General features: G+C 41.9%; 1 protein-coding gene across 3 annotated transcripts in view; it reads left to right on the top strand.

The window, feature by feature from the left end:
- Nucleotides 1–15,264, top strand: part of SGCD (sarcoglycan delta) — a 546,854-nt gene that overhangs the window by 403,151 nt on the left and 128,439 nt on the right. For all 3 annotated transcript variants that reach the window (XM_036911258.2, XM_057491101.1, XM_036911188.2), the window contains one exon: nucleotides 3,069–3,188. In XM_036911258.2, the coding sequence (XP_036767153.1) occupies nucleotides 3,069–3,188 (120 nt within the window). The remainder of the gene's footprint in view (nucleotides 1–3,068; nucleotides 3,189–15,264) is intronic.

Consider the following 15,264-nt stretch of genomic DNA (forward strand, 5'->3'; position numbering starts at 1 on the left):
ATTAATTTCAGGTTATGAATAATGATTTTCTTCATCCCAGAGAGGAACAATGGGCCCCTGAGCAGTCTCCATCTCATTTGCATTTCCCTCTGGAATCATTTTTTTATTTCAGCCACGTCCAAGCAGGTTTGGCAGCCCCAGGTGTAATCCACGAAGAACAAGTCCTCTGCACCCCTGAGTCAGCAGTGGCTCTGTGGGTTTTAGTTAAAACTACAAATTATAGAGCTTTATACACCCAAACGGTTCTGGCCCTTGATGAATTCCATTTTGTATTCCAAGAAGCCCTGAAAAGCAAGATAACTTAATTGTGTTTTTTGTTCTCTGATTGCTGCGTTCTCTTCAGTATACCTCCTGCATGTCTCACAAACCGTTCCTAAGTTCAGAGGAAACCCACTTTATACAGGCAGGTGTTCTTGATTCCTTGGGGCCATATCATGTTATTGCCCAGGTCCATGCAGGCAAAGTGCAAGCATTTGTGTCCCCCAGTTGGACCCAACTTTGCTATCTGACTGGATTCAGAGTGGGCCAACAGTTCACTCTATGCTTATCCTGAGGTCATTCATTCATGCATTAGCACTTTTTTACCTCCTGATCCCCTATATTCCCCTAAAAAAGCAAAAGGTAACAATGCCAAAGCATTGACAGTAAGAGATTTTATTGAAGGTTTTGGTGGTGGCCAACAAGACAGCGCCCTCTTAGCCCTCCCCGACGACCCAGTCCTGAGCCCTCCTTGCACGTCTCTGTCCTTTCAGGTTCTCTCTGCCTGGGGTTTGTCTCCAGCTTTCTACCTCCCACCCTCCAAAAGCTCGTTTCCCACAGCTACTCAGGTGTTGGCTCCACCCCTCTTTCCTTCCAATGCAAAATCACAACACTTTGCTTCTGTGGAACAATTCTGAGAGCTCAGTTCCTGACCCAGATTGACAGTAGGTCACCTGGTGACCCTGAACCTCACCACCACGTGTCCTTCTCCCCGACAGCATGACAGCAGGCAGGAGGGATGGTATCCTGCTTCCATGCCATTGGAAATGCAGTGCTCTGTGGGCCGTTTAGCCTCCCTTAAAGGGCCTTCCCAAGGTCCTTCTTTTTGTCCGGGCCAGTGTGGACGTACAAGCAAGAGGTCAGGCCTGCCCTGTTGGCATGATGGTGTGAAGTGCACTAAGAAGTGATCGTCATTAATTCTTCTCCACGTGTTGTGACCATTGCATTAGAGAAATGGCGCTGGCCGGCTCACAGTGAGGATGTGATGACCGTCAGGCAGTGGGCTCCTACGTCTCACAGCACTGACCACCTACAGACTTCTTTTTGTAAACAGTATAATTCAATCCTTTTAGCTTACCTGTGAGGTAGGTAGAATAGTACAATTTTGCAGATGCAGAAAATGAAGTTCAGAAAGATCAAAGGATTTGCCCAAAGTCACAGTATCAGAAAGTGAGAGAGTTGGGACATAATTCTTCTTTTGTGATTCTTAATCTGTCTGGGGGGGCTAGGTCGGCATTATCAGCAAAGCCTCGGAGTATTTTCTTGTTTAAACATAAATAATTTCACAGAATGTCAACACCACGTAAGGCCACTCAGTGGCCATGAAGGATCAAGAGGAAACAAAAACAAAGATAACTCTGATCATGTCTAAACATGACAAAAATGGTAACATGTATCCAAACCACAGAAATGACTAAGCCTGGCTAATAGCAGTGACTGCTGTTTCTTTACCATTATAGTTTCAACATTGCTCTGCTCTTTCCTATGTCTAGATAAGGTTTATTAAGATGCCAACATAAAATTACTCTCACTTCCTGACAGTATCTACTCCAGAGCAAAGCCTTGCTTCCTTAAACCCTGCCCAAAGAAACCGAACCTAAGGCCAAATAAATACTATAATGAGCCCTTTCTTCTTCCTGAGATTCCCCATGGGGTGCCCCATGGGGTGGGTTCTCCCTCAAGGCAGTGACCAATGAGCCCCACTCATCCAGCTGCACTTGTGTCCTTGTGTCTTTATCCAAAAGGCAGTGAGGGCCCTGTCACGATTCCTTTTTATTAATAAGTAACACTGTCTTGAAAAATAACTAGAAGGAAACAAAAATGCTATATTGGAATCTCCTGGGCAATTACAGAAAAATATAAGACTTCTGGACTCTAATCTCAAAATGTTTTCTGCATGCATTTCCAGACCAAAAGACAAATTCCTTTTGATCTGCACTAGGTTCAGTGAGAAGGATTACACCCAGCTTATTCTGATGCTTTCTGCAGACCAGCTCTTGGGAGCCACCTGAATTTCAGGTATTCCAATAGCTCCAGCTCAGCTCAAATGGACCGAAATGTCTCCTCTTTCTTTCTTTCTTTTTTTTTTTTTAGGAATTCTAACACATTAATCTCTTTTATTTTTTGCATTGCACCCCAAACTCTGCAGTTTTCTGAGCTTTTATTAGAGCTTAAACTTCTGTCTCTATCAGAATATGCAACTGTGGTCCCAACTGATAGCATCTATTGTCATGTAATAAAAAATGTATTTTTTATTGAATGAAATTCTAGCACAAAAGATTAAAAAATGTATAGGCAATTAAATGTAATGTATTATAGCCTTTTCTGTCAGCAAAGGTATATACTGAGGAAATAGGCTTGTCTGAGGTCAAATGCAGCAGTGCACTGGTCAAGGATACAGAGTGAAGCAGATTTAAACTGAATATAAAGACACCCTTCCCAACAGTAGAGCTGGCCAAGGATATGCCAATTGCTTCAAAAGGTGGTGAGCCTTCCATGCCTTGATACATTGAAGCCAAAATCTACAAGTATTTGACAGTAATTTGGTGGTTAACTGAGGGAAATCTGACTCAGGCATTAGTTTGAAGAAAAGACATGATTGTCTTTAATAGCATAGCCTGAGAGTGTATGATTAAAAGTGATTGACAAGACATGGCTAAAGTCGTGAAACTGACTTTCACAGTTGGCTTCTGAAAAACCAGTCCACTTATATTAAAGTCCAATACACTCTTGTCAGATGTACATGTTCTATGAAAAGCTCTTTATAATTGAATGCAATGAGACTAATGTGTTCTCTTTCTCCTTTCTAGGTCCAAAAGCCGTAGAAGCTTATGGCAACAAGTTTGAAGTAAAAGCAGTTTCTGGAAAATTGCTCTTCTCTGCAGATAACAATGAAGTGGTAGTAGGAGCTGAGAGATTAAGAGTTTTAGGTAAGGAAACTTTTATCATTTAATTGGTTTGATGCTACTTGTATATTTTAGAGGAAATGGTGCCTAATGAATGAATTAGGCCAATTACTTGGATTCTCTTAAAGCAAAGCAGATGATTCCCCACCCCCACCTTGGAGCCTGGTGAATTCTCAAGCCATGAGTCTTTGTGGACTGTCTGCCAGCACTGAGCTTCAGGTGGGGATGTGTGCTCATGACAAGAAGCATGATAGAACTCATCCTGTCCTCACAGCCTGGCTCTCTTGCTAGAAGCAGTCAAGACCTGTATATGTGGTGGAGATTCATATCTAATTTCCTTGCTAGGTGACTCCTAGATTCCGATCCAGCCCTGCACCTTCTTTGAATTCTAGGTCTTCCTCTTCTCTAGGTACTCTACCAGCCTCTCAAACTTAGTAGACATTGAGGGCCTAGCATAGGTGCGCACACACACACACACACACACACACCCACACACGTGACTACCCTCTAACTCTCATACCTGTATTCACCCCACTTCCTTCTCACTCTTACTGGCTGCATTCTGTTCCCCTCAGTCAGTCTCCAAACTTCAGCATCATCCTGAGTAGCACCAGGGTCAGCAGAGTGAGATGGAAGTGGCCACCCTGGGGTAGGGGGGCTCAGTAGACATGAAGATGCCAGGTGCAGAGGCTGTGAGCCAGGGACATCCAATCCCTGGTCAGGTTCTTACCTGTGGCATGATCTGGAACAATTCCTTTTGCTTCTCAAAGAGTCTTGCTTATTCCTAGCTGTAAAATGAGAGTTGTTTAGAGCAGAAATTTTCAAACAATTTTTAAAATTTAGCAACAGAAACTTTTAAAAATAAAATTTCATACCAAGCCCCAATAAATAAAATATATGTAAGACTAAGATCATGCTGGATTATGCATGGGGCTTTTGAGGGAGAGAAGTCAGAGATTGGAGTCCAAGCTGTATAGTTTCATTTTTTCCTCTTCTGTGCACTTTGGAGACCTCTTGGAACTTATTCTTTAAAACCCCTTAAGTGGATAGTCTTTGAAAAAATAATAAAGTCTATTGACCACTTTCTGTGATCCAGGGACCATGCTTTATGTGTTACACTTACATGTCACTAACTCCTTGAGAGGTAGGCCCCATTTTTATCATTCCTGCCTTATAGATGGCAGAACTGAGCCATAGGAAAGGGTGAGTCATAGTAAAGGGTAAGAGTCAGAATTTCCAGACAGGTATTTTTAATTCAGAGTGCTTCACTTTGATGTGCTGTACTTTTCTGCCTCCTAAATTTGTCCCATTTTCCAATGAGTGAACTAAGACTTGTAAAGGTAAAGAAGGTTACCCAGGATGATGCACCAGCCATAGGCCTGAAGCACAAGCCCTGGCCTGGGGACGCCAGCCTCAGTGCACTGAACAGCGCAGCATGATGTCAGTTCTAACACACCAACTCTCACAACTAATGCTTTTCTCTATTATTTGTAGAGATGGCACTTCCCACATTAGTTGTAGGTTGGGAACACAAAAACCTGTCCTCTTGTTTAAGAGTCCTTCGCTATACCAGCACTAATAATTGTCTAGGGGAAGAAGTGATGGTATCTCCTGCCAGGATCATTTTGTATGAATGGGGTTTGACACTTCCCATTAGTTCTTTGGTGCTTTGTAAGTCACCTCACTGCTTTAAAATCTGACTTTGCAGAGATGAGGATAATTCTGGATGTCCAAACACTTTTCTTCATGTACAAAACTCTATGATGGTATCATTTAAGGTCTTTCCTCCACCCCACCCCATCCCATCATTATGTAGATAAAGGGGCAGAAAGTTATTGCAGCTTTTGGTCACATCACGGCAGATGGCTATTTTTGTTGTTATTGCTTATGCTTATGATATTTCACTGAGAGAGCAATTTAGGATAAAGTCTGTCTCTCTCCATCATTAGGAACATTTGCTTTTTTATGTAAAAACTGTAGATAGGAAGCATCACAATAAATACCAAAGCTGCTACCAATGCTAAAAAGACTAGGAAATGACCACTCTACAAATCTCGCATCAACCTACTCAGTGAAATGAGCCTAGTGTGTTGCAGAAATGAGCTTCCTGTCAGCTGGGATTCAGCCATATGGTGTGGAATGAAAAGTTTAGGCAATTTCATTTTCAGCTTAATGAGAAGTTTGTCTTTTTGAGTTGTCAGGCTGCACAAGCTCCTGGGAGGTTTGAATCTGGATGCATATCTCATGGTGGCATGTGACACCTTGGATTTGAATCCTTGCTCAAACTTTAGGATCTGAGTGACCCTATCCAAGTCCATTTTTCTCTTTAAGCTTTAGTTTTTATGTATATGAAACAGAGAAGAACAATAAAGAATGGAAGCAAGAACGAATGACTGTAGTAAGAAACATATATAAATAAATCAGTTATTTTAGTTGATAGTTGAGTAAGAATAAGTAGCAGAAAGTAATACAGAATAAGTCTAAGAAGATTAATGCCTCTTGAATATAGTAGCTTAATTCAGTCGCTTAAATTCTTCTCTGGATAACCACACCCACCTATTCCATTTTTAGGACAGCAACTACCTTGAACTCACTCAAAGGACCTAAATAGCATGACAGAGGGACTAGAAGCCATGCCTCATAAAGAGTGGTTCAACTATCTGGAAAAAACATGGGGGAATCAGTGTAGGCAGACTGTAATTGCTGATCTGTCATATATGCACATTCTTCCTGGGAAAAAGACTAGGCAAGATCCCTGGAGATGAGTGGCTGAGGGCATAGGTTTTATAGCACTTGCCTGTAATCCTGGTTTCTGCCACTGGTCAGCTAGTGTCCTTGGATGTGTCATTTCACCTTCCTAGGCACCCTTGTACTCTGTGACATAGTGTAATAAGGCCAGGCTATCACAGAAATTGGGAGAACTGGATGGTACAGTGTATGAGGATAGCACAGGGCATGACATATAGCAAGCACTCACTATGTGCACACTATATTTGTGTTAATGATAGTTTCTGTTGATTCACTTAGGCTTCAGGGACCCATGAAGTCTTAGTAGTTTTTACACCCCCTATGTGTTCATGAAAGAAGAGAGAAATTGACTTAGCACTGTAGGAATATTCATGCGTCAGTAAGTTTGGACTGGCGGGTTTATTAGACAACCTAGGGCCAGAACAGAAAACACCTTTCCAGGCTAAGAAGTACTACATTGCCCATGTCACCCAGGTGCACGTGAGGCTGGTCTTACTAATTGTGTTCTCAAGTTTGGATTTACATAGTGGAGGGATCGAGGGTCTGGATTGAATTCTCATAACGGTAGGGTTTCTCTATCCACTCACTAAGAAAATGGTCCTCAAAGTGTGGTCCTTGAATGGGAATCATAAGCTATGGTCTACTTGTTAGTCATGCAGACTCTCAAACTCCACCCAGACCTGCTGAAACAGAAGCTCAGGGTCCAGCTCATCAAGCCCAGCAAGCCCAGCAAGCTGTGTTTGAAGAAGCCCTCCAACTCATTCTGATACAGGCTGAAGTTTGAGAATCACTGACCTAAGACAATCACTCAATGCCACAGCTTTGCTGGAAGTGTTCGGCTGAGGTTAGGCTCAGCTTTACCACTTGCTCAAGAAAGGCTACAATATAATTACAGCTAACGTCTGCTGAGGGCTTACTCTGTGCAAGATGTCAAACTAATCATTCACCATGACTAAATGGATTTGATCCTCACAACAACCTTATGAGGAGGGTGCTGGCTTATCACCTGGATTTACAGAGGAGCAGACTAAGGCACAGAGTGGTCTGAAAGTTTCCCAAAATTCCAGTGAGAGAAACCAGTGGTGTCAGGATTTGAATCCAGGCAGGTTTTCTCACCACTCTCGATGACGTCTATCACAGTCAGCTTCAACTTCCCCCAGCTCCACAGCACCCTGGCTGCACAAGTAGAGGGAACAAGACCTGGGCAGCTGTTTTCCAGCTGTTCCTCTCTTTTTAGGCTTCTAGATACTTTGCTGTTCCCTCAGCCCTCCCAGGTCTCTGACTTTTCCTCTGTTTCTTTGCTGACTCTTTTTTCACCTAGTAAATGACGGATCCACACTTGGAGTCACATGGGGACTCCATCAAGGTTCAGCCCTTGTTTTTCTCTTTTCACATTTCTAAGGGGAAATCCCACACTGACAGATCGTGTCAACATTTGCTTCTTTTCAGATGACCCCCACATCTGCATTTTCCTTGAACTGTCTCCTCAATTCTAATTTCAAATTCCCAACAGCCTGGACTTCTCTGCAGAGAAGTCTTTCCATCACACCTGCTTCACTACCTGCAGCTGAACTTAGGTCGCCACCAAACTCCGTGCCTCTCAAGAACCCACTTCCCTAATTCTGCCTATGGGAGCCACTGTTCTCCTGGTCTTCACAGCTTTGCGTTCATTCAGATAGGCCATCTTTCTTCCTGTGGGCATGTCTCTGCCATCCTTGGGTTTTCCATAGTGCAAAGGTATATTTTTGGGCCTGACATAGGAGAATTTAGGTTTATAATCAGACCCATCTGTTTTAATTACCAAAAAGTTGTGAAATTAGTGTGCAAGATAAGGCATGATATCGTTTAGCTTTAATTATAAAACAAAGTTATTAAATATTGGACAGGAATGGTCTTTAAAAAGCAGCACGAAAATGGGCTATGCAAAAGCCAGTACATCTAAGAGGTATCTTCATGGAGACACCAGGGAAAGCATAATTTTGACTTTCATTAATGACCAGTTTCATTGAGCAATGGATTGGATATTATAACACTTATAAACAAAGCATAATTATAAAGTGTTTTTCTAATTGTTAATTAGGTCTATTTATACTCTAGATTAGTTTTTAAATATGTCCTCTAGGTACTACGTGATGCTAATTTTTCGAGTTACATTATTATCAACTGAAAAACATTTTTAATTAAATCAAGGCATTTAAATTAGCCTAAGATTTATAGAAATTTAAATGTGGTTGGTGTTTTTTTTTTTAGGATTACAACAGATGATATATTTAGCTTTTTGAATTAGTTTTTGATGAAACTTTCTACTGCAGCCTAGCAGCTGATAATTATAATGAGAAGAAAGGGGTGTTCTTGGTAGGGTTCATTCATTAAATATATGTGTGTGTCTGTGTCATATGTATACATTTACATATATGATATATCCAAATCACTACTACTGGTGTCATGGAGATAAACAGATGAACATCACTGTTCCTGCCTTCTCTGGGAGCTCTCTATAGGAGAATGAGACACAAATATTTGAGATATTTGATGTGTGTGTGTGTGTGTGTGTGTGTGTGTGTGTGTGTATGCAGATATTTGAGAGTCCAAGCAGAAAACAAGCTGCTTTGAAGGATAGAAATAAAATGACTTTAGAATTATAGAACCCAGCTATGATGGAGTGGTATTCTAGAGTTTAGAAAGCTGCTTTAATGAAGGAGCATTTGAACTAGATCTTGACTATGATTAGACATATCAAAGCATATAGGGAGAGGGCATGCTTGGTGAATGGAATAGCACATGTTTATCATTCAGGACTCACTTGGTTATAAATGATATAAATTCAGCTCAAAGCCAGAGGTAGGAAGATTTATTTCCTCAGGAGGTAGAAAAGTCCAGCTCCAGACTAGATTCAGTGGCTCAAGTAATGTGACCAGCATTCAGTCGCAGTCTTACCACCTCTCAGCTGTTATCCAATCTTACATTTTATCTTGGTCTCTGGTGGTGAGCAGAGAGAGTGCTTACCTTCTTGGTATAAAGCCAATAAAATTCTGCGTTTTCACTCTGAATAGACTGAGTTAGGCCATATACTTACTATGGTCCCTGAACTAAGCATGACCAGAATGATAAAATAGGCTGGTTAGCCAGACCTGGTCCTAGCCTCACTGCTGGGGCTAAGGTCAAAAGTGACTGAAAGTGAGACAGAAGGGACAATTGTCCAAAGGAAAATTGGGGCACTGTGTCCAGGAGAGAGAATGGAAGATCGTGACAGCTCCACATGAGACCCTGAAGCCCAGGACTTGGGAAGGATAGTAATGGGATATATTTCCCAGGTTCTCAGCCCCTTGCTCACCCAACTCTGGATGCTCTGACCCCCTTCTTCCTCACCAAGCATGTTTTCCCCCTCAGCATTTGTACTTAACTTCTCCCTCTTCACAGAATCCTCTTTTCCAGTCCATGCTTAAGGGATCTTTTCCTTTATGGCTTAAACATCACTTCATCAAAGACATCTTCCTTGACCACCTTATGAAAATAGCATGCTCCAGCCCTTACCGCCTCTGCCAGGAGTTGGCAAAGGCGGCCTGTGGGCTAAAGCAAACTGAAACCACTGTTTGGTTCAGCTAATAATTTTTACTGTGACACAGCCATGCTCATTTGTTTAAGTATTAGCTGTGGTTGCTTTCACACTACAACAACAGTTGACTAGTTGAGTGATTTCATATGGCCCACAAAGCCTAAAATATTTATCACTGGCATGTTGCAGGAACAAATTTGCCAATTCCTGGTCTGCGTCTTCACTCTGCTTTATTCCTCATCAGAGTGGTTATCACAGCAGGACGTGGTGTGTGTGTACATGTGCATGTTTTCATCCCATCCTCCTTGAATGTCAGCATCATAACAGCAGGAACTTTTGTTTTTTCAGAGTCTAGAATAGTGCCTAACACATGGTAAGTGCCCAGTAATATTTGTTGCAAAAACAGATTGAAAGATTTTGGCCACTGGAATGTTTTATAACTGATCTGATAGTATAGAGAAAGGGAAGGAAGGAGAATTTGTACCCAAGTTAAGAGACTATTTTTTTGTTGTTGAAGATTCATAAAGGCTTAAACTAGGATAGAAAGAGGAAAGAGAACAAATGGGTTTCCCATCATCTTGAAATAGAGCTAATGAAACTTGCAACTGAAAAATGAGCTGAGGACCCGAACAGACATTTCTCCAAAGAAGAAACACAGATGGCCAATAGGCACATGAAAAGATGTTCCACATCGCTAATCATCAGGGAAATGCAAATCAAAAATGCAGAAGATTTAACCTCACACCAGTCAGAATGGCCACTATCTGAAATACGAGAAATAATAAGTGTTGGTGAGGATGTGGAGAAATGGGAACCCTCCTACACAGTTGAAGAGAATGTCAATTGGTGTAGCCACTGCTGAAGCAGTACAGAGGTGCCTCAAAAAAACTAAAAATAGAAATAACATTTGACCCAATAATTCCACTTCTAGGAATTTATCCAAAGAAAACAAAATCCCTGATTTGAGAAGATAAATGCACCCATTCTTATTGCTGCATTATTTATAATAGCCAAGATATAGAAGTGACCTAAGTGTCTATCCGTAAATGAATGGGTAAGGAAGATGTGGTACATATACATAGTGGAATACTATTCAGTGATTAAAAAAAAGAATTCCTGCCATTTGCAACAACATGGATGGATCTAGAGGGTATTAGGCTCAGTGAAATAAGCCAGGCAGAGCAAGACAAATATCATATGATTTCACTTATTTGTGGAATCTAAAAACAAAGCAAAACAGAATGAGCAAGACAGGAGTAGACTCATGTACACTGAGAAGTGACTAGTGGTTACCATGAGGGTGGGGAGGTTGAGGGGGAAAAAGGGGCACAAAAATTCTCAATCATGATGTGGGTTGGTTACAAGGATAGTAGTACAGCATGGAGAATAGAGCCAATGATTTTATAACATCTTCCTATGTTGACAGATAGTAACTGCACTAGTGGTGGTGAGGATTTAGTAATATAGGTAACTGTTGAACCAGCATGTTGTATGCTTGAAATTAATATATGACTGTATACCAACTATACTTGAATTGAAAAAAAAACCTTACTTTTACCCTACAAGCAGGACCCTTCTTTCAGTTTCTCTGGTATCTATGCTCCCCAAATTGCAATTCTGAGACCCCAAATAAAAGGCCTCTGTTCTTTTTCAAAAAAAAGAGAAAATAGATAAAATGGAAAATGTTATGTTTTATATATATATATTATCTTACCACAATTTTTTAAAGGGGGAGTGATGTACTCATAATGCTACAACATAGATGAACCTTGAAAACATTACGTGAAATGAAAAAAGGCAGACACAAAAGGCCACATATTGGTGATTTGTATGAAATGTCCATAATAGGCAAATCTATAAAGATAAAAAGTAGATTAGGGTTGTCTAGGAGTGGGGATGTAGGGGACATGGTGGGGTGACTGCTAAAAGGTACAGGCTTCTTTTAGGGGTGATAAAATGTTCTAAAATTGATTGTGGTATGGTTGCACAACTCTGCGAATATACTAGAAACCAGTGAGTTGTACACTTTACATGGGTGACTTGTCTGGTATGTGAATTATGTCTCAATAAAACTATTACCAAAAAAAAAAGTGTGGATGTGGAGGTCAAGAGAGAGTGAAGTCAGGGATGTCTCTGGTGTTCTCCTTGTCAGTCAGACAATTATGGCATCGTTAATAGAAATTTTTAGAACAGTAGGTTTGGGATCAGAGATGAATCATTCAGCTTTAGATGCACTGGGCCTTGCTGCTTGAGCATCTCTCCAAGGGAGAGGCCAGGTATCCACAGAAAATGCCAGCAGGAAAGTCCCCAAGAGATGCCCCGCTTAGGGGTCAGAGTGTCCCCCACACAGATTGAACAGATGGACTCCAGAGAGGAGATGGCCTAGGCAGGCATCCTGGAGCAAGAGCTTAAAGGAGCTCATCAGAGTCTCACCCAGCAGCCCCTAGCCCATTGCTTTCTCTGAACAAGGCTCCAGGGCAGTTTACTGAGGCTGTGACTGCCCTTTCAGAGGCATCCCCAGAAGTTGAGGGCCTGTCCTCTGCTCTTATTTTTTTCCTGCCTTTTACCATGAGGAGGAACTTGGGCCTTGGAAGTGACAAGTCTGGGTTGTGTCATACTTACCAGCCACATGATGTTGGCTGTGTCACTCAGATCGGTGAGGCAGTGCATGTAGGTTCTAGATCAACAGCCCCTCTCCATTGCCTTTTTCTTTGCCTCCATCTCTTTCTCTTCTTTCTCTTCCATTCTGAAGTATCTCATCAGTGAGTGGAGGAAGCATGAGAGAGACTGAAGAATTATAGTAAAAAGTAGAACACAGAGCCTCTTATGTGGAAGTGAAAGTTGAATAACTCAGGCATTGATCCTTAGGAGATGAGAGCCCACCAATCTAATAGGAACATTTAGTAACAAATCAGAGGAGGCTGGAACCTGCCTGGGCCCTCCATTGGCTTTCTGTTTCAGTTAGCAGAGGTAATCTGCTGGGGATTCAACTATTTAAAAAGAATTGCCAGTTGTAGAGGCCTCTGGCACCTCATTCCAAAGTTGTTTATGATTTACAAGAATGCAGGAATAATGTATTAGATCATCAAGATGTGTTTCCCATAAATGATGTAGCAAGAAAGCCAAATATAAAAGTCTCAGATGAACAACCTCAACCTTAATAAACCAGAGACACTTAATGAGAAAAAGCACAATTCTACAGTAGAGAAATACTAATGGAGTTTCATCTGAAATCCTGCTGGAGTACAACTCTTGTGATTCTCCAGAAAATACAGAAGAGCCAGTCCAAAGGCTTAGGTGCTGCCCCATTTCATGTGCTTGTACGTTGGCATCATGAGCTGCTAAGGTTCAGGGTTCAGCTTTCTTCCCCCAGCTTGAAAGGTCAGTTCCTGATGCAGGAGGAAAAGGCTTGTGCTGGGCCCCATGCACTCTTCCCTTTGGCAAGAGGGAGATGGAATGAATTCCAGCATGATGCACTCGTCCTTCATGTAAGTGTCACCAGCCATCCCAGCAGCTCAGCCTTAGCAGACGCCCCCCACTTGCACAGCCACTGTCTCCCTCAATTGCACACGTGGGGTGGAAAGAGGAAGAAAGGCAGTTGGGGACATTTGTCAGGCCTCACGTTTGATTAATGAGTGGATGGAGTTCACTCCCTGGCTTCTTCCAAGAGAGCCAAGCCCAGCTCTTCTCAAGGGAGAGAGCTGTTTGTGTTTATCTGTGGTACCGACGCAGCTTTCGTTTCTCTATCAAGCTATAGCTCGTGTGCTTTCAGGCATATGTTGGTTTGTTTTGATTGTCATAGTTTTCTTCTTGCCAGTTAATACCAAGAACAGAGTATTTCCAAATGAGGGGATACACTTCTGCCAGGCCATTTTCAGTATCAAGAGGCTTTCCATACAGCTGAGCTAAATTGTTTCCTTTCTTATTAATTATATTCACTGAGGCACAATATTCTTAACACAACTTAAAGTGATCTGAGTTGAATTTTTTTTCTCTCTTCACAACAGAGGCCAAGGGAAATGTTGGTATTCCACAGTGGAATTAGGAATTTAATGAGATGACAATATGAATAAGAAACTCTCAGTGCACAGACGGGGGAAGGAAATTAACTTCATTCTCCTTTATTTGAGGGAGTTGAATTTAATTCTGCTTATTTGAGTGGGAGAAAAGAACACTAAAAATAACAAAAGAAATAGAGACAAAAGAGAAAATACCCAAAACCCTCAGAGCACAATATAGAAGCAAATGCCTAAGTTGCTTGCCTTTGGGGAAGTAGTATAGGACAGCAGAATGATTCTATGGCTATGGGGTTTGGAGACAGACTGCCTAGATTCCACCCCTGGCTTTACTGGCACAGCCCTGGGCAAGTTTCTAAATCTCTGAAAGCCTCAGTTTGCTCATATATAAGATGAGGTTAATAAGAGTACCTACATAAAATATGTAAAGTTCATGGCATCATGCTAAGCACATGAAAAATGTCCAATCTATTGATCCCTATTATGGTTGTTCCACAAATTCCTTTGGAAGACCATTTGTGCAACTCTTGCCAATGGAAGGTCAATGCAAGGATGTAAGGACACAGCATAGAAGTACCTTTAACTCAAATATGTTATAGTCTAGTAGAGGTGTCAAAGTGCAAACCCACTGAAATATTAAATAGCACTGGAAATGTTTCGTAAAAAGTTAAGCAGAAAATGTAAGACAACCCTTGGCTGCAGTATGTGCTGAGAGGACAGTAAATGGAGATGGGAGACCAAGCCTGCAGAGGGGCCTGGGGAAGCTTCCAGGAGGAGGTACTGAGGGAAAGTGTCAGGGGAGGAGGAGGGGTGAGGTTGAATTGGCAGCTGCAGAGGAGTGAGCCACCGCCTCTCAGCAGGAATCAGCAGAACCAGAGCAAGCCTGCGTGTGACGGAGGAGGCGGGATGAGCAGCCGTTGTTTGTTTCAGCAAATCAGCACATTTGGATTTATCTTTTGGGAAGAGATTGTCATTATCAGCATAGAGGAAACAGTAATTGCTTACTTCCCCAAGAGCCTGAGTTGGGAGACATCTCAGGTGCTGCTGGAGCCTCCCAAGGTCTCCCCCTCTTGGCAGTGTGCTCGGCAGGATGTGGCTGCAATGGTCATGGAAATAACTGATGTGCTTCAGATTCTGTAGGCCAAAGTCAAGTGTAGTTAGACACTTGGAAGCTATTTATGATGCAAAAACTTTCATGGGTCAAAATAGAAGTGTCATCCACAGGAAGGTTCTTGGCATTATTTAAGCCATAGTGTACGCAGTTCTCACTTAAAAAGAAGTTCAAGTCAGTCAGCAAAAATTAATTGAGCACTTACTCTGGCCAACTGCTGTGCTGACCACAGGGATACCTGGAGCCCTATCCTTTTTGGAATCCATGGCCAAGCAAGAAAGACAGATGTTTTAAACATTTACATGAGAAGAATGTGTCCTAACATAGGGGCCTTACAAAATGTTATGAACACAAAATTAGGAGACTTTCACCTAATCTTGTAAGGGAAGTCTTCCTGAAGAAAATGATGTTTGAGACTGGAACGCTAAATAGGAGTGAGTCAAGAGAAAGGGAACCTGAGGGGCCGAGGGGGGAGCGGCATAAATGAAGTCTAGGGAAGCATGACCTCTCAGGAAAAGCCCAGCAAGTCCAGCACAGCCCAGAGGGTAGAGGCCAAGGTGCAAAGTGCCCAGACATGAAAAGAGACAGGCCATAATCATCATGGTTAACACTTATTAAATGCTTACTCTATACTGGGAATTGGTTACATCTCTTTACATGTGTTAGCTC

The sequence above is a fragment of the Manis pentadactyla genome, chromosome 2, assembly GCF_030020395.1.
Source record: "Manis pentadactyla isolate mManPen7 chromosome 2, mManPen7.hap1, whole genome shotgun sequence".
NCBI classification, from domain to species: Eukaryota; Metazoa; Chordata; class Mammalia; order Pholidota; family Manidae; genus Manis; species Manis pentadactyla.